This window comes from Ambystoma mexicanum, chromosome 4p (genome assembly GCF_040938575.1).
Source record: "Ambystoma mexicanum isolate Mex_15411 chromosome 4p, UKY_AmexF1_1, whole genome shotgun sequence".
Classification (NCBI taxonomy): Eukaryota; Metazoa; Chordata; class Amphibia; order Caudata; family Ambystomatidae; genus Ambystoma; species Ambystoma mexicanum.
In genome coordinates this window covers 184,158,553-184,181,815 of record NC_090927.1, presented here as the reverse complement: position 1 = coordinate 184,181,815, position 23,263 = coordinate 184,158,553, and the positions used below count along the sequence as shown (strand labels likewise).

Genomic DNA, 23,263 nt, shown 5'->3' with positions numbered 1-23,263 from the left:
CATCGCGTGAAGTGTTCTCTGTGACCCTGCTTTGATATGATAGGTTATTTATAACGCGCTTAATACCCACAGGTTTCTAAGCGCGGACCCGGGGATCGAACCTGCGTTGCTCCGTGTCATCTTGCTTCCAAGGCAAGCGCGTTGCCCTTGAGCTATCTTCCCGAGACAACTTTGCCATAATTGACTTCCACTCACACAGATAAGGAAACCGTCCCAATGAACCTACTTCTATAATGTATTCCTCTATATATCGTTCTCTTTACCCCAATAAAATATTTAAACAGAAAACTATCTGCACGGTTTGTTTTCAGATTTTGGTTAGTGTGCATTGAGAATCCGCAGGGCATCGCCCATAGCAAATTCTAACCAAAATGCTAAAAGTAATCCCTGCCTCGGTGCACTGCAGTATCAAGGGAATGGGAGGCAGGAGGGCGCGCGCCAGGCTAGCATGATGCCATGCAATAGCAGGAAGTATTGCACTGTAAAATCAGAGAAGATGTTTGGGTGGAGAACCTCCCATGCGCGTCTCACTTGGGATGTTCTCTTGCTTAACCTGGAACTGGCCCCGAGGCGCTTTTCTGGTTTTTCTCCTAAGTTATGCACCTCCCATGCGACCAGGCATTTTGCTTTGAACTCTGGAAAGGGAAGTCATCCTACTTGCACAGTGATTCGCGATGATGTTCTAGAGGTTCTAGATCAGACCCTAGGATATGCGGAACCCATAATGGAATGTATGTTCGGAAGACTGACATTTATTTTATTTATTAATTAATTGTGTTATTTACAAAGCGCCAAAGCGAGCCCTAAGGCATCAGGGCGCGAACACAAACAAGACCAACAATAAACAAATATAGGAGAACATACCAAAAATTAAAAAAGAATTAGCAAAAGGAAAAAAAGGAAGTCATATACAAGCCAGCACATTGAGAAGTCCGGTCAGCGTGCCACAGGCAGACATAGAACATGCAGAATGGGCAGTCCGTCCCAGATCATATCAAGAGCATGACACAGAATCGACCATCGCTTTCCGATTAGATGGGCTTTGGGGAAAGTCTTTATGAATGCTAATAAGAGGTGGGAGAGGGCTGCCACCTCGTCATCCATGCTGCATTTGAAGCTTAGCGGTTTTCTGCATTTAACACACATTTATTTTGTTGTCATGTTGTTTTTCAAAGGAACTCGCCCTGACCAATGAAGACAACCTCCCTGTGTATAACCGCTGTGCCCTGTACGCCATCTGTGCCGCCTACCTGAACGTGATCAGCCAGCTCACCACCGTGCCCGCCTTCTGCCAGCACATTCACGAGGTTAGTATCTCTTGCCGCTCTTGCCAATCCGTCTACCATGGAAGCCTTGAATGCCAAATACATAACCCACATGCGTTCCTTTTGCAGCATCTGGCAGCCCATCCAACTGTGCTCTTGTATACCAAGAGCTAGACTCCTAGGGCCAGATTCTCCGAAATAGAAAAGTGAGCAAATCTAAGAGGTGCCACAAATGTTCCAGAAATTGGTGTTCCACATTTAAGGACGTTCGCCTCTCAGGGAGGCTCCATTATATAAAAGTAGTGCAGAATGTGTCCAGAAGATGCACAAGTGGGTGGAAAGCATGGAAGGCTTCCCCAAGAACACTGGCATTTTTTACATGTACAGATCATGTGCGATTGCGCAAACATTTTATTCATTTATCTATCTATTTATTTATTTACATGCAGGAGGAACAATGCTCTTTTGATCATAATAGAACGAACAACAGATTATAAATCAGATTTAATGGGAAGCAGTGAGCTTCTTACAATGGGGTGAGTTTAAGGAACATTCTGACCAGGTTGTACAAGGGAGTAAATGCGACAGTCACTGGGGACAATACGCAAGTGGACCTGCATAGATTAAGGGCAACTAACATTGGACATTGTCAAGTTCAGGTTGGCGGTACGGCCAGCTGTGCTTGGGATGTGACCATGATGGGTGAAGTGCTAGAATGCAGGCGGATGAAGTGAGGGGCAGAGGCAGGTTAGAGGCGAGGGAACATTGTTAACTAGCAGGCAGTTGAGAGGTAGGTAAAGAGTGTAACTCTAGTATGAGGAGGTAGGGTTTTAGTCTGGATTTGAACAAATCCGTGTCCTGAATACTAACTATTTTGGAGCTACACTCGACAGCTGCATCTGTCAGTACTTTGCTATAGCACAAAAGTTTGAGGCAGGATAGTACATCACTATATTGTTGCCACTTGGATGTCCATGAAATGCAAGTGTCCTATTTCTATTTCTATTATTTATATAGCGCCGCACACCAGAGGCCCTATAGTGCTCCTCAGTGGTATTCTGGTTGTACATGATGCCAAAGCACACCCCAGCCTCTTTTCAGAGGTTCAGCATCTTGCAATAAGTATGGTCAGAACAATACGAAGACTTTAGGAAGCAGAGCACTTTTCATGTGGCTGTCTAGCAATCACACGAACACAATTATTTGATTTAAATGTGTAATCCTGCTCTACAACAACACAGTCATAGACATCACTCTATGGCATTCCTGAATGACATGGCAAAACTACCACCTGAGAAATGTAAATGGTATACCACTACCCCTGGGAAAGTGATCCACTTTACAAAGGCAACTCACCACGCAGCTGAAGTTAAACAATACACATTACTGATTTATTCTCAGACCTAGACAAAGAGAATGAACACCAAACAAACTGCCTGAACTACTTTGCGTTTAGGATGGACGCACACTGTTTTGGAGTGGCTGGTGAGATGCACGTGTTTTTGGTGCAAATTGATGCCCACGTCAGCATTTGCATATAAAACAGTGTGCATCATCAGATGTGCCATTAAATGCTCACTAATTTGCACCTGTTTTGCACAGCAATTTACACACTCTTGCACGCTGGGCCTTTTCTGGTGTTTTGCTTGTGAATTGGCCACCTCAAATGAGATGCACAATGGCACAAGGTGCCACAGGCATTTGATTAAGATGTGCTTTATTTGGAGGATCTGTTCCCTAGTGTCCTAATCGCCCCACCCAAAATCTCATTATAGCTCAACTTCTCAAAAAATCGCTGCAGCCGTGATTTCTGCATGATCTTAATATCATATCAGTGTGAAACGAATTGGCGAAACCTACCACCAACTCCCCTCCACTAAGTCTCATCCTACTTTAATTAACTGTGTTTCTCCAATTAAAGCCTGCTTGAGGGCAAAAGTGTAATGGCAAGTTTGGTAATTGTTTTGATATACTTAACATTATGGCAGGGATCAAAATAGAGTTGTGATGCCCAGCACCGGAAATCTGCATCGCCCAGTGGGCAGGTGCCACGCGTGGAGAGCAATTAGCCTGTGCATCACATGCTGCACATCTAACTTCCACATGAAATGCAAATTAGAAGTTTGACCCATTGTACTTTAACATTGTCTATTTAGGACATACCTAGAAGACACGTAATGTCACATAGGTATGTGTTTATGGCATGAGCTGACATGAGTGGTCAAAAGTAGCTCCTGGTTAAATCTTGCTGTATGTCTACAAGCAAGAGTTAACTAATTGCCAGCTCCCCGTAATTTGTAGCCCGGTTTTGTCGAATGGCGCCAATGATACTAATACATGTTTTAAATGTCCCAAATGACATCTGCACAAGTTACATATTTAAAACATTAGGTTTCAAACATGTTACAGTGCAGATGTTCTAGTAGTACATTCTTTAGTGGACGTGCACATTTGAAGCTTCGTGTTTGATGCTCTTATTATTGACTGCCCCCCTAGCTGACATGGGTAGTCTCACGTCACTTTCCCTTTCCTGCATACTTATGAGAAATGCCCTAGAAAGGGGCGGGACCAGAGCGTGTTGCCACGCAACAGCAAATTGTTTCTATAGAACTTCCCTCATGCGGGCACTCCTACAGAACAGGCTCCACTCAGTACCTCCCTCACGCAGATGCCACGCCCTGCTGTAAGTCCCTTCCTCCACATTGGACGGGCGGGACCTGTGCCAAGCAGCTAAGCGACTGGCGCTCCCTTGTCCCTTTTCTTTCGTTCTCCACGCTGATGCCCAACAGGGTTAAACGGTGCACGTTTGTACACGAAGCTTTCCTCTGCCGACCCGTACAAACTGTATGTAGGGGTCCCCTTCACATAGCATCTGTGCAACATGTCTGACTCTTTATCACACGCGTAACGTTTGAGGCATGTGCGCTGGGAAGGAAGTCGTCAAGACCGTTCCAGCGCACATAACCATCAGTTCTGTCCAGAAGAAAACAAAACTGAAGGTAAGTGAAACTTCATTCACCCAGGCACCTGAAACAGGGGGAATGTACTGAAAAAGACACAACTGACCCAAAGTAGTCCAGAAGACCCTATGCCCTCCCTCAAGGGACAAAACAGCAGATCCCAATCCCAGGTCTCCCCGGGACTGGTTTGTGCCTCTGGTGCCTCTATGTGCCATGGTTCCGGGATGGCATGAACCTCACCATAATCAAGATCTCCGGTCACCGGTACCCTGAGCCTTCCATACGCGAGCACTGAGCCACAACGCAACCAAGGTGCTCCAGTCACCGGTATCCAGAATCAATGGCCCAGGAGGAGAGCACTAAACCCTAAGCAAGGCAAAACAACTATCTGTGCTCGATTGGACTCAAAGGTCTCCTCGGAGGCTCACCACTCAACCCTGGTTCTTCCCGAGACCACCCAGTTGAGGATTTACACCGTATGTAGTATATCTGGCGGTGTACAATGTCTCAGGCAGTCACTTAACCACTCTGCCCCTCACAGAGGCATCAGCGAAACAGCAAAACCACAAAGTGCCTTAGGATCAAACTTGTGACACTCTGAATGTGTAGACAAGCTTCCACATTCAGATCCCCCCACAGATTGGTGGGTGGACCAACAAAAAAACAGGCCCAACGACAAGTAGGTTATGCATGTTTCGGCAGCGCAGGGCCAGGTGCTGGACTTCGGTCTGGAGCCAATCGAGAACACTCTTGGCTCCTTATCTTCAACAATGGAAGTGGCTTTTTCCACTGGCCATATTCCAGTTGGGGAATATAGCCAGCAGGGCCCTGTCTGTACGGGATCTTGCATAGCCTTATGTTGGGCCCGGATCAAAGAGGGCGCAGAGACAGGTCTGTGCTGGAACACTTCATCTTTATTACTAATTAACTTTCTCCCACACACGCGCCTCCTCTTCCTCCCTTTTCCCTCATGGCCCGGGCTTTTCGTTCACCCCTTGTGGCCTCTAAAACCTCCCCTCACATATCTCCTTGTGTCCTTCTCATATCTCTTCGATCAGTCTAGCAGGTCTTATAATCACTCACTGTGGGCGCCCTTCGTTGCCCACTCTGACATCTCGTTCTTCCTCTTTAGCTGTAACTCCTGTTTCTTCGTCCACATCCCTCACTCTCTCGTTACTCTGCTACACTGGTTCTTCCTGTTCTGACTCAGGGACCAGGTATCTGAAGAATTAGGCATTCTGGGTTATCTTTTGTTCCTCATTGTGTGCAGTTATCATGGTCCCACTGACCTCGGTCACTCTCAAAGGCGTGGTGTGATATCGGGTGTCTTGTCTTTTTCTTCACACTCTGTTTGACCAGGTCTTCCTCCCCTTCATTGAAACCCTTCATCGCTGCTCCCCGTTTCCAGTCAGCCCACTTTCTTGCTTCCTCTCTTTTCTTTGTGTCCCTCTCCTTGAGGTCCACGTCAGTTGTCTGTTTCCCCTTCTTTTTGTTCTGCCGCCGCTCTGGGGATCCTCGTCCTTGCCTTGTATGCTGTCATCAGTTCGCCAAGGACTTAACCCTGTGGTACTATGAGGCGTGTTTCTCTACTGCCTCAGCATTCTACACAATTTTCTTTGAAATTGGTGAATAATATCAGTCGGTGCGCTCTAACCCTTTTTTGAAATGCTTGGTTTTTATTGGTTGAATTGGATTTCGGACTAGTCCTGGCGATATGGAGGTCAGTCGCTGCATGGCTGCATAGGGACCGGTGTTCACCAAAAGGGGGGGTTGAGTTTCTATGTTTAGCCCAAGCGCATTAAGAGTATGCAATTTTCTTACATATAGCTTATCATCAATAATTTACAAATGGACACTAGTTATTGATAAAAGCTTTTTGGTTTTAGTTAAATGTTTTCAGTGTAATCATATACGTGATTCATAACAGTTTGTGCCAACATAACTCTCCTAGGAGGCACGTGTGTTTGCTTCGCCCATCCTTGGGCTTTTTCAAGGCACTAGTACATTGGTTTAGCACATTGTGTATTTATCATAAGTATAATGCAATATATACATGGTATGGAAATTTGCAATCAAAATTCACGAAAACGTGTTCCTCGGTCTTGTGTTAGTGAGGTTTCTGATTGAACGTATTTCTGTGGTTCTTTACAATTTTGGTAGGCTGTTCACAATTGTGTAATCTTGTTACGGTTGAACAGTTTACGAGAAACACACGGACACTCGGAGTAACGAAGACAATCCCAACAGGGAATAATGTAAAGGCTACCTACAGACAAGGCCCAGACCAACAGACCGAAACTTGGCATAGATCGGAATAGTTGCAGGATGTTCAACCCTAACAAGATTACACATTTGGAAACTACTTACCAAAACACGATCTCAGGAGACGGGGTCTTGTTCTTGGTGGTGGATAATTCTCTCTTGGTATGTTCTACCATCCAGTGGGGTTTTGCGTGGTTCGCCTGTTAGTGTCCCTGGGCGTTGTATCATCTTTCTCGGTTTTCCTTTTGGGTGTCACCATGGCACTGGCCTGTATTTCTACTCTCTCATGGACTCTCGCTAGTTCGTTTACTTCGTCAATCGCCAGAGGTTTTTTTAATAGCTGCTTCCAAAATGTTGGTGGGATGCAGCCCTCAATGACATGTAGCTGGATGGCTTCACCATCCGAGAATAGTGAGAATTGGCAGTGTACCAGCTTCTGTCTGAGGTGTGTGATAAATTCCTCCACGGTTTCATGAGGTGATTGCAAGCATTGGTTGAAAACGTATGTTAGGAAAGATTTCGTAATTGTAGGGAATTTTCCTTCCATGTGGCAACCCCTAAACTTTTTGCTGTTGTTTCTCACCTTGTTCTTGACTTTGCCAGAGAAGTGCAGCCTTCTGCCGCACTCCTCTGGGCTTTCGCTCTTTTCTTACGGGGAAACTGACATGCCCTTAAGACAGTCAGTACTGGGGAACGCTGTTTCCCGTAGTTTCTTTTATCGTGTTGCGGCTTTAGTGCAACATGACACAAGAGGGCACTGTAAGCTAAGTTACAGCTCTCTTGGGTCTCTAGCCTTCTACAGGCCCTAGATACTCTTTTAGGATGGTATTTGATCGGTGCAAGTCATTCAGGGACTCGAATGGTGGCAGCGATCGTTTTGTTTATTTTGAGCTCCTTTTGGCGTTCTGAGCACGTTTTTCGCACTGAACCCAAAATGGTGGCCTGGCTCCCAAAATGGCCAGACCACGAGGCTCCTTTGTCTTGTCCACTGACCGTCTTGCTCCCGTCACCTTCCCCAGGTCGAGCGACCCGGGGCCTTCCTTATTTGGGCATGTACTTTCCCGCGAAACGTGGTTGCTTTCGCGGGCTTCTACATGTCGTTTGTGTGCCCCCAGTGTGTGGGCTGGGATGTCTGGTCCCAATACACATCCTGGGTGCCAGAGAGTCTAGGGTGGTGTGAATGCCTGGGACCACCGTGGTCCGTGATTGGTCCGCGTATGGTGTGTGTGTTGATGAGCGGATCTCCCATTGGCTCCCCTCCGTTTTGGCGCGAAGGGAACCGTGGATAAGAGGGGGCTGGAAACACCACTACCAGGTCGATCTCCTGAGTTCTCACGAACGAAGGAATACAGGAGCCAAGTATCCTGCAACCAAGAGGCTGGACCGAGGAATCGCTGGTGACCCGCTGAAGGAATCCTCCTTTGCACTGCTGTCGTCCTGTGAAACCCTTTCCTCCTTGGATCGAACCAGAAAGCCTGTACTGGTGCTTCGACCTTTGGAATAGCAGGAACAGCTATTCCCGGCGACTTCATCAACTCCTGCCAAGTAAGCCTTCGGAAGTGTCTCTGGGCCATCCAGTTGACTGACCAGCTTACAAGGGAGTCCTGCTCTGTAACCGCCGCCAGGTTGTGTTGTATTTCGAGTCCTTGTCACTCTCCCACGCTTCGTACGCTTGGCGTCCCCAGGTCTGAAGGGAGGAGTGTACATTTGGCTTGAATACACACGGCCGCTCCGTTGTCCTGCTGCGGCAACAAACTGTGCTGGTTTCGTCGATTGGGACGTCTTTTTGCTCTACACGACTACGAGGCGTTCCCTGCTCTTCTGAACCTGCCAGCTACTGAAACTAACGTGGAGAAGCCTGGGTCTGCTTGCTTCGGGGACCGGTGAGTAGTTTAGCTAGGATCTGGTCGCCCTCCTGCAGTATCCCATTGCTTTTCCCTGCTGTGTAAAAACAGCACCCTTTTGGCCGTACTCGCGCTCTGCTTCTGCCCGCTGTGGAGGCTGCGCTTGAGTTGCGGAACCTGTTCTCCTTCTGCTGTGCACTAACCCGAACTGCCTGACTTCCTCCGAAGAGCTTCCCCTTTTGCCCGTTGGCACCGGCGTGGCAGGTACTTTGAGCACAAGGCTCCACTCTTCGCAGGGCTCGGACTTCCATCTAGTTAGGTGCCTCTGAAGGCGAACTGAGTCTAAAGCGTTATCGCACTGCCTGTTTTCCTTTCCTTTCAGGTGGACTACATATTTCGTGCTTTAAACGCTTGCGACTGTGTATTTGTATATATATTGTGTTGATATGGTATGTGTTGGTTTAATATGGTGATATTGTGATTTTCTCGCTACGGTCATTGTTTTAAAGGCCTTAAAATAAATGTGTATCTATTTTTGATATAACAACTGTTTGGAGTAGTTTGTAAGCGCTCTTGCTTTGTGTGCTCATTGCGGGCTTTCAGTCACCCTCACCCCTCTTGAGACCTAGTCTTGACCGCCGCGATCGCTACCTTGATTGGTCTGGCTTGTCCAGAGGTTACCCTGTTCCAAGTAATTAGGTTGGCCTTCTGAACTTCTGCGCCACCAGGACAGAGTTCAGAAATCCGTCTTAACAAATTGGTGTACAGCGGTGGGATACGACTGAAGGTATCCAGTGTTGCGCTCGAACTAGGGCATTTCAGGTTATTCCAAACAGTACACGTAGTGAATTGTTGTAATATAACTTTAAAAAGGCCATAGTCCTATCAAACAGTATGGAAGCAAATACCTTGTTAACTTTAAATGCTTCCAAATCAGAAACATTGAAGAAGATGTGTGCGGAGAGAGGTGTTTCCTCTCAAGGCACGAAATTGGAAATGATCCAAAGAATCGTGGCGTGGCAAGAAGTGCAGCTTGACGCTATTACTTCTGAGGACAGTGCAGAAGGTGGTGGGGCTGCTCTCACTGGTAGAACCGACGGTTCTGCCGCTGCACTGATCCATCGCGACCACGAGGACAGGGAGGATGTGATGTCTAATGTTTCCTCTGCCAGTGTTGATGGGGAGGCTATGCTTGAATTCAAGAAGCAAGAGCTGCGGTTTAGGCAGCAGGAGCTTGAATTCAGCATAGCCAAACTAAAAATCGAACAGGCAGAAAAACAAAAAGACAGGGATCACCAGTTGGAACTGGCCAAGCTTCAGGTTGCAAATGGGTCCAAGGGTCCTGGACATGGGTCTGGGGCTTCCTCTCATCCACGGTTTCCAAAAGATCTGCTCAGTGTGTATGAAGAAAGGAATGACATTATGGACTGGCTGAATGCGTTTGAGTATGCATGCGAGGTTCAAGAAGTTGACAATGCTGATAAGATTGCGTGGTTGCTCAGTAGACTGCCCCATTCTGGCTGTAGTGCCATTATGGAAATGTCAAAGGCTGAGCGAGCTGATTTCGCAATGTTAAAGCAAACTCTCATTTTAAAGTTTGGGAAGACTCCGGCCCAATATTTAAAGCGTTTTCGAGAGTATAAGAAAAAGGAAGGTGGTACTTGGGTATCTTATGTGGCTGAATCTTTGAAAAACTTAACTGGCTGGGTCGAAGGTTATAAGGTTTCTACCTTCGAAGGCATGATAAATCTTGTCATGCTGGAACATATTTTTGCTTCTTCTTCCCCGGAGCTTAAGCAGCATTTGGCCGATTCGAAGGAGATAGATCCTAAGAAGCTGGCCATTGCAGCAGACTTATGGGTGTCACATCGAGTGTCCCATAAGGACAAAACTCATCCTGGTAAGCAGGAGGAAGGGAAAAAGTCCAAAGATATGGAGGGTGGGGAATCTGCTAAATCTTCTTCCCATAAGGGCCACAAAAAGAAAAACAAGGGTACGACACAAGAGAACTCACAGGGTAGTGGAGGTTCGCCTCCGAAACAGAACTCTGGTTACAATAAGCCTCCCTACGTAAACAGACCCACTGGGGCTTGTTTTTCTTGTGGAGCAACTGACCATGTGAAGGGGGATCCCCGGTGTAAGGTTAGACCTTTGGGGGTCCACTCCGCTAATCTGGCCTTCTCCTCCTACGAGGAAGAAGAGATTACAGGAGCATCCTTCTCCTCAGACTCATTTCCCAGCGGAATAGAGGCTGAGGTAGTTTTAGTGTCCCTGGGTTCCTGGGAGCCTAAAGTCGCAGAGGCTTATGCTAGGATTCCGGATAATACCAAGCACTACTTTAAAGACAGTGTGCTGATCAATGGAGTGGATACTCCAGCTCTTAGGGATAGTGGGTGCAGTCGCACTGTAGTGGATTCTACCTTGGTAGACTCAGAGGAAGTTGCCAGAGCTACTCTGATGCCCACTAAGTTGGCTGACGGCCCCCTCCGTATGTTTCCCGTGATCCCTGTAAATCTTACTTTAAATGGTACAGCAGTCAGGATTCCAGTGAGCATTCAGAGAAACGTCCCGGGAAAGGTCTTGTTGGGTAATGATCTCAGAGCTTTAGGGCTCGTAGGAGACACTGCCGAAAGACCCTACACACGGTCTCAAGCACGGGCAGCATTGGCCAAGTCCAATACGCCGCCCCAGCCGAAGGGGAAACCCAAGGCGAAAGGAGTCTACAAGTCAAAACGAGGGAAAGAGAATATTCCCCCGAGCTCGCCTACCACTGCGGTGGAGGAAGTTGGTCAATCGCCCGGGCCTGACGAGGAGGTGGCGATGCCTGAAGTATTCGACCCCAACGATCATCCTGAACTAAAAGACTTGTTAGTTGAAGGAGGTCCTGATAGGGACGAATTCAGTAAAGGCCAACGTGAGTGCCCATCTCTGGAAGGCCTAAGGAGACAGGCCTGCTCCCAGCTTGAGGGTGAACCTCCTGGGAAGCATAGGATTTACTGGGAAGGTGGACTCCTGTATAGTGAGCCCACAGAGTCTACAGAAGGAGACCATAGGAGGTTGGTGGTTCCCCTTGCTGTTAGGCCCTTCCTCCTGCAGTTGGCGCATGAAGTTCCCCTTGCTGGTCACCTTGGTATGAAGAGGACCAAGCAAAGGTTATCCATGCACTTCTACTGGCCCAAGATGGGGGTGCAAGTAGAAAGTCACTACAGGAGTTGAGCCTCCTGCCAGTTGTCTGGAAAGGTTGGCGCGACAATCCAAGCTCCGTTGGTACCGCTCCCAGTTGTGGGGGTACCATTTGAAAGGGTAGGGATCGACATGGTTGGTCCCCTTGACCCGCAAACATCCTCAGGCAATAGGTTTATCCTGGTGCTGGTCGACCATGCAACCAGGTATCCTGAGGCCGTCCCATTTACAACTGTAACTGCCAAGCCAGTTGCAGAAGCTTTACTCGGTATGATTACTAGGGTTGGCTTCTCCAGCATGGGGTCTGGCATGGATTCACATGCTCATGAATATTCCCCGTCGTCAGGCTGGGAATCCTCGGTAAAGAAAAAACCAGTATCAGTTTCGTTTCTGATCTGTCTTTCGTAGTAATAACCAATCACTGGTCTCTGCGTCATACTGACCACAGCCAATGACTGCCCTCTACCTAAGCACCGCCTCTGGCAGCCATCTTCAGATTTTTACCGCACGTTCATGTGTTGGGATCCTCGTGCTATTGCTCTCGAGCGTTAGTGCTATTTTTTCGCGTTTTTTCACAAAAACTCGATTCTTTCGGTCAAAAGAGCCTCAAGCTCCACCGATCCTACATCCGATCAACGGGGACCCGTGTCGGATTCGTCTGCGCCCCTCAAGGGTGAAGATTTCGTCGAGCTACACTTCGGAGGACTCCAGAAGCTTCTCAGGCCCGGTCTCGGAGATGGCCCAGGAGAAGGGAAGCTCGACGCCCGGAAAGCTGTTCAGGGTCTGCCCTGGATGCCAGCTGCAGAACGTCTTTAAGGAGGACGAACACTCTTTCTGCCTTTACTGCCTTCATGAGGACAAGACGCACGTGGAGAAGGACTGTGCGTTTTGCGGCAACATGTCGGAACGGACCATGAAGGACCGCCATCAACGTCTCGCCAACTGGCTGGAGGGTAAGAGCCCGTCTGGCGAGAAGAAGAAGAAACCCGAGCGGTCTTCTAAGACCTTTGAGGGCGCCCCGGCGACGGGGGCCCAACATAAGGCTAAGCACCGCGAGTCCGCTGGCACCGGGAGCGCCGAACGGTCGGGCTCTACGGGCGCCAGGCAGGGCGCACCCTCCCCGGCACCATCAGCCACGAGCCAACGCTCTGGGTCGGGTAAGAGGAAGGCCGAGCACCCGGCGAAACTCCTGGAGAGGCCCCGGTCGAGCTCTAAGGCAGAGGAGGAGCGTGGCAGTGCCCCCTCCCTCAAGGATAAGGCGGTGAGCGCACCTAAGGTGGTGAAGGCCTTGATCCATCCGACCAAGCCCTCTATCGAAACGGTCGCGGCGGCCCTGGCTCAGCCTGTGGAGGCTGCGCCAGTGGTGGCGACCGCGGGGCCCAGAATCTCCCTGCCTCCTCGGAGGGAGTCTTCTTTTGTGCCCATCGATAGGACCCCCGTGAAACCCTCCGTGGGGAAGAAGAAGGGGGGGCAGGGCGTCGTCGTAGATTCGGCCTCAACCTCAGAAGAGGAGCTGATCGAGGTCTTAAGCCACGGCCTAGGCGTGGAAGAAGGCCAGCCCGTCGGAATGGACCCCGACGCAGGTGACGACGACGACGACATCGTCGAGGATACCGACGGGGCCCCTGCTCGCCCGTCGGATTCCCCTCTGCCAGCGCCGCAAGACAACTCGGCGGCCATTTTGTTGGCTATACAGTCCTTATGCTCCGAGATAAGGACGAGACTACCGTTACCGACGGAGGAACCTTTCCCGTCGGGGGATCCAGAACCGGGACCTTCTGGTGTTCCCCCTACCAAGAAAAGAAGGATCCATCCACCACCTCCTTTTCAACCGTCGCGCCCCGTCCAGCCCTCTCCCCCGTCCACCCGAGGGGATGATACGGGAACTGACACGGCAGCGACGGGTACGGACGACGAGGCATACGACGAGGATATTCCGTCGTCGCCTCCCGCCAGGGCTTCTCCGCCCGACGAGATCGGATCTTTCCACTCCATGATCTCCAGGGCTTCCGAGCTTTTCCAACTCTGCCCTGAGGAGAAGAAAAAGGAAGGCTTCCTTTATCAGCGGCGCGAGGCCAAGAGGAAGACGGTCCTCGCAGTGCCTCTGTTGGACGACATTTGGGATGAGGGCCTTTCCCTCCTCAAGAACCCTTCCACGACGCCAGCTAGAAGAGACCGGTACGAGAAAAAGTACCGGGTCCCGGACACGGCCCCCCTGTGCCTCCGGGCGCAGCCTACCCCGGATTCCGTCGTCTCCGCGGCAGCCAGGAAGAAAGCGGGGGGGGGTGCGGCCTCCACATCGACTTCCCCGCCGGACGGCGAGGGAAAGAAATTGGATGCTATGGGACGTAGAGTCATCTCGTCGGCAGCGACGACGATTAAAGCGGCCAACGCCTTGGCTATCGTGGCTCGCTACGACAGGGAGCTCTGGTACAAGATAGCTCCCCTGCTGGATTTTCTGCCGGACGACAAGAGGGCGGAGGCCCTGGAGATCCTGCAGGAAGGTGAGGTGGCCTCGGACCACGCCATCACCGTGGCGACGGACATCGCCGACACTGGGTTCCGCCAGCTGGGCAACGGCGTTTGCCTTCGACGTCGTGGATGGCTCAAAGCTACGGACTTCCGGCAAGACGTCCAGACCAGAGTCCTGGACATGCCCTTCGACGGGAACAACCTGTTTGGGAAGACAGTGGACGATTCCCTTCAGGCCATCAAGGCGGATACTGAGACGGCCCGGGCCCTCGGAGTTCTGCAGCAACGTCGGACGCCCTTTCGGAGCAGCGGAGGCAAGGGCGCCTCCAGAGGTTCCGGCGGCGGTTTCGCTTCCTACCGTCAAGCGGCCCGCTCGTCGTCGCAAGAGGCCTACAGAGGACGAGGCAAGTCTAGCGGACCCCGTCGTCGTCGCCCAGGAGGTCAAGGCGGCAAGGCCGCGTCCAAGCAGGATTGAACCGGCTGTGGGGTCGGGCCCCCACCGGAGCACCCCGGTGGGAGGCCGGCTGGCGGGCTTCGTCAGCGTGTGGGAGTCCATCTCCACCGACCGTTGGGTGCTGGACGCCCTGGCCCGGGGCCACGCGCTCGAGTTTCAAAGAAGGTGCCCGCGTGTCCCCCCCGTGGCCAGGAAAGAACTTCACGTCCCTCAACTTCTCCTGGAGGTAAAGGCGATGCTCAGGAAGGGCGCCATCGAAATCGTCCCAAAGAGGCTTCGGGGCTCCGGAGTTTACTCGAGATACTTCCTCGTGAAGAAGAAGACGGGAGGATGGCGCCCCATCCTAGACCTCCGACGTCTGAACAAGTTCATCAAGGCGCAGAAGTTCCGGATGGTCACCCTCCAGCACGTCCTGGGCCAGCTGGAGGAAGGGGATTTCCTATCGTCGTTGGATTTGGAGGATGCCTACTTCCACATTCCCATCCTAAAGGGGCACCGAAAATTCCTCAGGTTCGTGGTGCAAGGGCGTCATTACCAGTTCAGAGCCCTTCCCTTCGGACTACGGTCGGCACCCAGGGTATTCACCAAGTGCCTCGCACCGGTGGCGGCGCAGCTGCGCCGCGAGGGGATCCACGTCTACCCCTACCTGGACGACTGGCTCATCCGCGCCAAGACGAGGGAACTCGCCGTGGTTCACACGGCAAGGACCGTCCAACTCCTCACGGACCTGGGATTCTTCGTGAACTACGCCAAATCCCACCTGGTGCCCGCGCAAGTCGCACTGTTTCTGGGAGCGAGGCTCGACACAGTGTCCCTTCTGGCCTCCCCGTCGGAGGAGAGGACCAGGACCATCTTGGGCAAGGTGCAACGGATGTTGGTGGCCGACGCGGCCAAAGTGAGGTCCATCAAGTCCCTCCTCGGGATGATGTCTTCCTGCATCTACCTCATTCCCATGTGCAGGCTCCGGATGCGCCCGTTGCAAGAATTCCTGGATGCGCGCTGGATCCAGACGACGGGCAGCTTCGAGGAAAGGATCAAGCTCGACGAGAACTTCCGACGAGCGATACGGTGGTGGGGCACCCGCGCGCATCTGACGGCGGGCATGGACTTCCAGACCCCAGCCCACCAGGAGACTGTGACTACGGATGCCTCCCTGGAAGGGTGGGGAGCGCACACCAAAAATCTGCACGCAAAGTGACTCTGGCTCCCGACGGAGAAGTCCCTGCATATCAACGTCCTGGAGCTCCGTGCAGTGTTTTGGGCCCTCAGGTCTTTCCTTCCGTCCCTCAAGGGCAAGGTGGTGAGGATCTTCACCGACAACACCACCACCATGTTTTACATCAGGAAACAGGGCGGAACCAGGTCCCCAGCGCTGTCCAAGGAGGCGCAGGACCTGTGGCATTGGGCCGTCGCCCAAAGGATTTTTCTGGTGCCGTTTCATCTGGCAGGGATAAAAAACACCATCGCCGACTCACTCAGCAGGGAGCTGCGCTCGTGCCACGAGTGGGAACTACGGCAGGATCTGGTGGATCGCCTCTTCCGACGGTGGGGCACACCCCAGATCGACCTGTTCGCGACGGCGACGAACACCAAGTGCCGGAGGTTCGCCAGCAGGTTTCCCCAGACGAGGAGCATGGGCGATGCTTTCTCGTTCCCCTGGGAGGGCCTGTTCCTCTACGCGTTCCCTCCCTTGCCTCTGCTAATCCGGCTAGTCAACCTGCTCAAGAGGTCACGGTGCAGGATGATCCTCGTCGCACCCTCGTGGCCGAGGCAGATATGGTTCCCGGACCTTCTGGACTTGTCAGCGTCCCCGCCGATCAAGCTGCCGGCGGACGCGGATCTACTCTCCAGGGAAGGAGGCGCCATCCTCCACCACGACCCGAAGTCGCTGAACTTGCAGGCCTGGCTCCTGCAGCGCTAGAGTTTGGAGGATACGACATACCGGCCGACTGCAGAGAGGTTCTTGCAAAGGCCAGGGCGTCCTCGACTCTTAAATGCTACGGACACAAATGGAAGAGGTTCTCTGTCTGGTGCCACGCACAGAAGATTAACCCTCTACGGATTACGGCCCCCCAAGTACTGCCGTACCTGCTGACGCTGGCCAAAGCTGGACTGGCACACGCGTCCATCAAGATTCATCTTGCTGCGATCTCCCGATACACCAGAACCACCGGGCGGACGTCCTTGTGGTCTCATCGTCTGGTGAAAGAGTTCATGAAGGGACTGTTCAGATCGTTCCCGCCGGTGAAGGCTCCGGCCCCGGCGTGGGAGCTCAACGTGGTGCTGACCAAGCTCATGGGACCTCCGTTCGAGCCTCTGCACTCGGCTCCGTTGAAGTTTCTATCGTGGAAAACTGCTTTTCTTGTGGCCATCACCTCCGCACGACGAGTGGGAGAGATCCAGGCCCTTTCCTGCAAGGCCCCGTACTTGACTTTCCACGACACGAGGGTAGTGCTCAGGACGCACCCCTCCTTCATGCCCAAGGTACCGTCGGAATTCCATCTCAACGAACCCTTGGTGTTGCCTGTATTCTTCCCGTCGCCTTTGTCGCCGGCTGAGAGGACTTTGCACTCGCTGGATGTAGCTAGAGCGCTGAAGTTCTACGTGGACCGCACGAAGTGTTTTCGGAAGACGTCACAACTCTTTGTGAACTTTGGACCTGTTAATCAGGGGAAGGCTCTCTCGAAGGCTTCCATTTCCAGATGGCTCTCCGGCTGTATCATGTACTGTCATCGGTTGGCAAACCGACCTCTGCCCGGCCGTCCGAGAGCCCATTCCACCAGAGCGATCGCAGCTACCACGGCGTTCCTTTCTGGTGTGCCCCTGCTGGACATATGCAGGGCTGCTACGTGGAGGTCGACGCACACCTTCACGAAGTTCTACTGCGTCGATCGGGATTCCAGGGAGGAGTCCAGGGTCGGCCAAGCAGTGCTGCGCAACCTGTTCGCCTGAGGTGAGCCTGGTGAGGAGGTAAGATGCTTAATGTTGAGTTTGATGCTATGCTTAATGTTGAGCCTTTGCCACCTCCCGTGGTTGTGCATGTGTGTACTGCTATGTATTCTTTATTCATGAGCATGTGAATCCATGCCAGACCCCATGCTGGAGAAGGAACAAGTTACTTACCTGTAACTGTTGTTCTCCAGCATGGGTCTGGCATGGATTCACATGCGAACCCTCCCGCCTACCCCTCTGCGGCTCTTCACTTGGTCATACTGCCACTTCACGTGCTTCCAAATCTGAAGATGGCTGCCAGAGGCGGTGCTTAGGTAGAGGGCAGTCATTGGCTGTGGTCAGTATGACGCAGAGACCAGTGATTGGTTATTACTACGAAAGACAGATCAGAAACGAAACTGATACTGGTTTTTTCTTTACCGAGGATTCCCAGCCTGACGACGGGGAATATTCATGAGCATGTGAATCCATGCCAGACCCATGCTGGAGAACAACAGTTACAGGTAAGTAACTTGTTCCTTCCCTAAAGAAGTTGTGTCGGATCATGGCAGCAACTTTATGTCGAAGTATAGGCAGGCTATGTGGAAAGAATGTGGGGTCACCTACAGGTTCTCTTCTGCATACCACCCCCAGACCAATGGTCTGGGGGGGCGTTTCAACAGAACGTTAAAGAGCATGATTGGGGCTCTGGAGGAGCCTCAGAGAAGAAAATGGGATCTTCTTGTTTCATGCTTACTGTTTGCCTACCGAGAGGTACCACAGGAGGGTGTTGGCTTCAGCCCCTTCGAACTTCTGTTCGGTCATCCCGTACGGGGACCCTTAGCCATCGTCAAAGAGGGATGGGAGATGCCCACTCCCCCTGTTACTACCAACGTAGTTGATTATGTGCTAGGGCTCAGAAAACGGATGGTACTTCTGATGGGCTTGGCTAGTGATAAATTGAAGGCAGGGCAAGCGCTGGTGAAACATTGGTACGACCAGAAAGCTTCCCTCATCAACTTTACACTTGGTCAGCAAGTCCTGATCATGAATCTCATAAGGCCTCGAGCTTTACAGGACAAATGGTCAGGCCCTTGCCCAGTGGTGGAGTCCCTGGGTGAGGTTAACTATTCAGTGGACCTTGGAAGGCCTGGACAGGCTCCAAAAGTGTTTCACGTGAATAGGCTGAAGGCTTTCGTCCCAAGCGGCGAAATCGCAGCACTGCTATTGGCTTCAGACGTTGAGGAAGAGGAGTCTGAACCTCTCCCCGACCTGTTCAAAAGCAGTCCTTCAGAAAGCTCTTTTGAGGGTGTCCGAGTGGCCCCTCACCAAAATGGACAAGGCTCAGTGGTTTACCTTGGACATGAAGTAGGTGGAGGGAGGAGACAGCCTCTACTCAGTCAGGTACAAGCAGTACAAGACTGGCCTACCCCCACTACGCAAACCCAAGTGAGAGCCTTTTTAGGACTCACGGGGTATTACCGCAATTTTGTGGCAGACTATGGCACCATAGCTGCTCCTCTGACTGCACTCACAACTCCGAAGAAACCCAAGAAGGTAACTTGGACCGACGAGTGTGAGAAGGCCTTCAATGGCTTAAAAGACTCCTTGTGCCAGGCCCCTGTGCTCAGGGCCCCTGATTATCAAAGACCTTTTATCGTGCAGACGGATGCCTCTGACACTGGGATAGGAGCTGTACTATCACAAGTAGATGAGAAGGGTAAGGAACACCCTATCGGTTTTATTAGTCGCCAGCTTAAGGACAGAGAGCTCAGATGGTCCACGGTAGAGAAAGAATGTTTCTCTGTTGTGTGGGCCCTAAGGAAGCTGAGGCCCTACCTCTATGGGACCCACTTCACTGTGCAGACTGACCATAAGCCGTTAAAGTGGCTAATGAACATGAAGGGGGAGAATCCAAAGTTGCTTAGGTGGTCCATAAGTCTACAAGGCTTCGACTTCACTATTGAGCATAGGCCAGGTGTCCAACATAGCAATGCTGATGGGTTGTCCAGAATGTTTAACCGACCTGAACAAGAGACTCATCCAGGGGTGGATTAGTTCCCCCTGTCCATAGTCTGGGAGGGGCGAGTGTTAGGAAAGATTTCGTAATTGTAGGGAATTTTCCTTCCATGTGGCAACCCCTAAACTTTTTGCTGTTGTTTCTCACCTTGTTCTTGACTTTGCCAGAGAAGTGCAGCCTTCTGCCGCACTCCTCTGGGCTTTCGCTCTTTTCTTACGGGGAAACTGACATGCCCTTAAGACAGTCAGTACCGGGGAACGCTGTTTCCCGTAGTTTCTTTTATCGTGTTGCGGCTTTAGTGCAACATGACACAAGAGGGCACTGTAAGCTAAGTTACAGCTCTCTTGGGTCTCTAGCCTTCTACAGGCCCTAGATACTCTTTTAGGATGGTATTTGATCGGTGCAAGTCATTCAGGGACTCGAATGGTGGCAGCGATCGTTTTGTTTATTTTGAGCTCCTTTTGGCGTTCTGAGCACGTTTTTCGCACTGAACCCAAAATGGTGGCCTGGCTCCCAAAATGGCCAGACCACGAGGCTCCTTTGTCTTGTCCACTGACCGTCTTGCTCCCGTCACCTTCCCCAGGTCGAGCGACCCGGGGCCTTCCTTATTTGGGCATGTACTTTCCCGCGAAACGTGGTTGCTTTCGCGGGCTTCTACATGTCGTTTGTGTGCCCCCAGTGTGTGGGCTGGGATGTCTGGTCCCAATACACATCCTGGGTGCCAGAGAGTCTAGGGTGGTGTGAATGCCTGGGACCACCGTGGTCCGTGATTGGTCCGCGTATGGTGTGTGTGTTGATGAGCGGATCTCCCATTGGCTCCCCTCCGTTTTGGCGCGAAGGGAACCGTGGATAAGAGGGGGCTGGAAACACCACTACCAGGTCGATCTCCTGAGTTCTCACGAACGAAGGAATACAGGAGCCAAGTATCCTGCAACCAAGAGGCTGGACCGAGGAATCGCTGGTGACCCGCTGAAGGAATCCTCCTTTGCACTGCTGTCGTCCTGTGAAACCCTTTCCTCCTTGGATCGAACCAGAAGGCCTGTACTGGTGCTTCGACCTTTGGAATAGCAGGAACAGCTATTCCCGGCGACTTCATCAACTCCTGCCAAGTAAGCCTTCGGAAGTGTCTCTGGGCCATCCAGTTGACTGACCAGCTTACAAGGGAGTCCTGCTCTGTAACCGCCGCCAGGTTGTGTTGTATTTCGAGTCCTTGTCACTCTCCCACGCTTCGCGTCCCCAGGTCTGAAGGGAGGAGTGTACATTTGGCTTGAATACACACGGCCGCTCCGTTGTCCTGCTGCGGCAACAAACTGTGCTGGTTTCGTCGATTGGGACGTCTTTTTGCTCTACACGACTACGAGGCGTTCCCTGCTCTTCTGAACCTGCCAGCTGCTGAAACTAACGTGGAGAAGCCTGGGTCTGCTTGCTTCGGGGACCGGTGAGTAGTTTAGCTAGGATCTGGTCGCCCTCCTGCAGTATCCCATTGCTTTTCCCTGCTGTGTAAAAACAGCACCCTTTTGGCCGTACTCGCGCTCTGCTTCTGCCCGCTGTGGAGGCTGCGCTTGAGTTGCGGAACCTGTTCTCCTTCTGCTGTGCACTAACCCGAACTGCCTGACTTCCTCCGAAGAGCTTCCCCTTTTGCCCGTTGGCACCGGCGTGGCAGGTACTTTGAGCACAAGGCTCCACTCTTCGCAGGGCTCGGACTTCCATCTAGTTAGGTGCCTCTGAAGGCGAACTGAGTCTAAAGCGTTATCGCACTGCCTGTTTTCCTTTCCTTTCAGGTGGACTACATATTTCGTGCTTTAAACGCTTGCGACTGTGTATTCGTATATATATTGTGTTGATATGGTATGTGTTGGTTTAATATGGTGATATTGTGATTTTCTCGCTACGGTCATTGTTTTAAAGGCCTTAAAATAAATGTGTATCTATTTTTGATATAACAACTGTTTGGAGTAGTTTGTAAGCGCTCTTGCTTTGTGTGCTCATTGCGGGCTTTCAGTCACCCTCACCCCTCTTGAGACCTAGTCTTGACCGCCGCGATCGCTACCTTGATTGGTCTGGCTTGTCCAGAGGTTACCCTGTTCCAAGTAATTAGGTTGGCCTTCTGAACTTCTGCGCCACCAGGACAGAGTTCAGAAATCCGTCTTAACAACGTACCTCTCATAATCCCTATTGGGCTGGATTACCAGCTTCTTGGTCAGTGCTGATACTAATGCTTCGTATGTAGTTCTCTCCTCTGCCGGGATTGTTTTTATTATGCCCTTAATCTCCTTGCTTGCTAGATTAGTGAATATGTCTTTGAGGACCTTCGATTTCTCCTCACCTGTGGCCTTTCTGAAGTCATCATACTCAACCCATTCGATCCATCTCGGGCCTTTGTCCTGTTGGGGTTGTAGTGTGAACAGAGCCGGTCTCCCGAGGAATGACACCCTTGTGCTTGGCTGTTGCAGAGCCTGTGGGTCGTCTTCTTGCTCCCCCATTCTCAGTTACCACGCTGAGATCTGGTCACAACTGTCGGAAGAAACATTGGTGGTGGGCAGTGTTTTCTGGTGGGTAACCCCCAGTAGAAGTGTACACGTTAAGTTTCGGTTAGGAACTGTTCGGCAGTCGCTTCCTTCGATCCTGTAGTCATGGGGCATCCATGCACATATCAGCGCTCATCAGCTTGACGTCTATCTTTATATGTGTATATATACATATATATATTTATTTGTTCTCACCGCCCCTCACCCTGCATGGGTCGGGCCTTACCGGTTGCCTTGGTAGGTGGGTTGTTGGGCCTTCTGTCCATGGATGGACGCAGGGCCTATGGGGCTTCATATTGTTTTTTTTGTTTTGTTTTTTTAACGTGTCCCCCCGGCGTGATGTGGAGCGCTCTGCTGCGTAGCGCGCAGCAGAACTCGCTCTGCTTGTGAGGAGGCGTTGCTGCCAGTGGATCTGTTGTAGGACCTCGCCGGGCGGTGAAACAACCTAACAGGCACAGTGTAGGCTGCCTCCAGGCGCGGATCACAGTAATCGAGGACCCCTCTCTGGGGGCAGGCGGAACGTGCCGTGGGCGTGGAGGTGCAGCGCTCTGCCGGGCACGGGCTCTGGTGACTACTGTTGTTGCTGTAGAGCGTAGTGAGGACCACGCCTGGGGAAGGGATGCTACGCTGCCGGCGTAGCATGGAGGATGCTGCGGATGGCAGCGGGACATGCGGGTGTGGGCTGTGTCTGTCCCACGTCACCAGTTGTTGGGCCTGGATCAAAGAGGGCGCAGAGACAGGCCTATGTGGGAACACTTAATCTTTATTACTAACTAACTTCCTCCCACATACTCCTCCCTCTTTCCTCATGGCCCCAGGCTTTTCATTAACCCCTTGTGGCTCACACCACCTTACTCTTCTGAGCTTCATCAGTTCAGCCTTATGTACTGTATACAGCACCTGTTCAAAAGCCTTATATGGGCATACCCGTTTGGCCTCCACAGGTTAAGCAGTCAAACCATGGTCTTTTGGAGGACGCGGTCCTCATTTAGCACAGACTCCTTACCAAACCAATGAAATCCATTTCCATACCTGCCAAAGCCCCCCAGATCCTTATGGCATGCTTGTCCAAATATGAGGACCTTTTTTAGGGACATCATACAGGAGGTTGCCCCTGGGGCAGGAAGCTCTGCCACCTCAATGCAACCATAACAGTCTGGGATTCAGCCTCAGTCGTCACAAAATCCACTCGACCACTAGCAGAGTCCAGTACTTCTGAAATGTTTGTATACACCACCTGCACTGCCTATAGATGCCCTCTAGATGGCAGAAATTCCCCAGCTTAATCTCGATTACCTCCCATTCACGCTAAGGCCGGATGTGACCATTGAAGGTGAAAGCTTG

General features: G+C 51.5%; 1 protein-coding gene across 6 annotated transcripts in view; it reads left to right on the top strand.

Annotated features, from left to right (window-relative positions):
- The window catches only part of EFR3B (EFR3 homolog B), a 1,154,471-nt gene that overhangs the window by 1,027,066 nt on the left and 104,142 nt on the right, over positions 1-23,263 (top strand). For all 6 annotated transcript variants that reach the window (XM_069605670.1, XM_069605672.1, XM_069605667.1 and 3 more), the window contains one exon: positions 1,176-1,307. In XM_069605670.1, the coding sequence (XP_069461771.1) occupies positions 1,176-1,307 (132 nt within the window). The remainder of the gene's footprint in view (positions 1-1,175; positions 1,308-23,263) is intronic.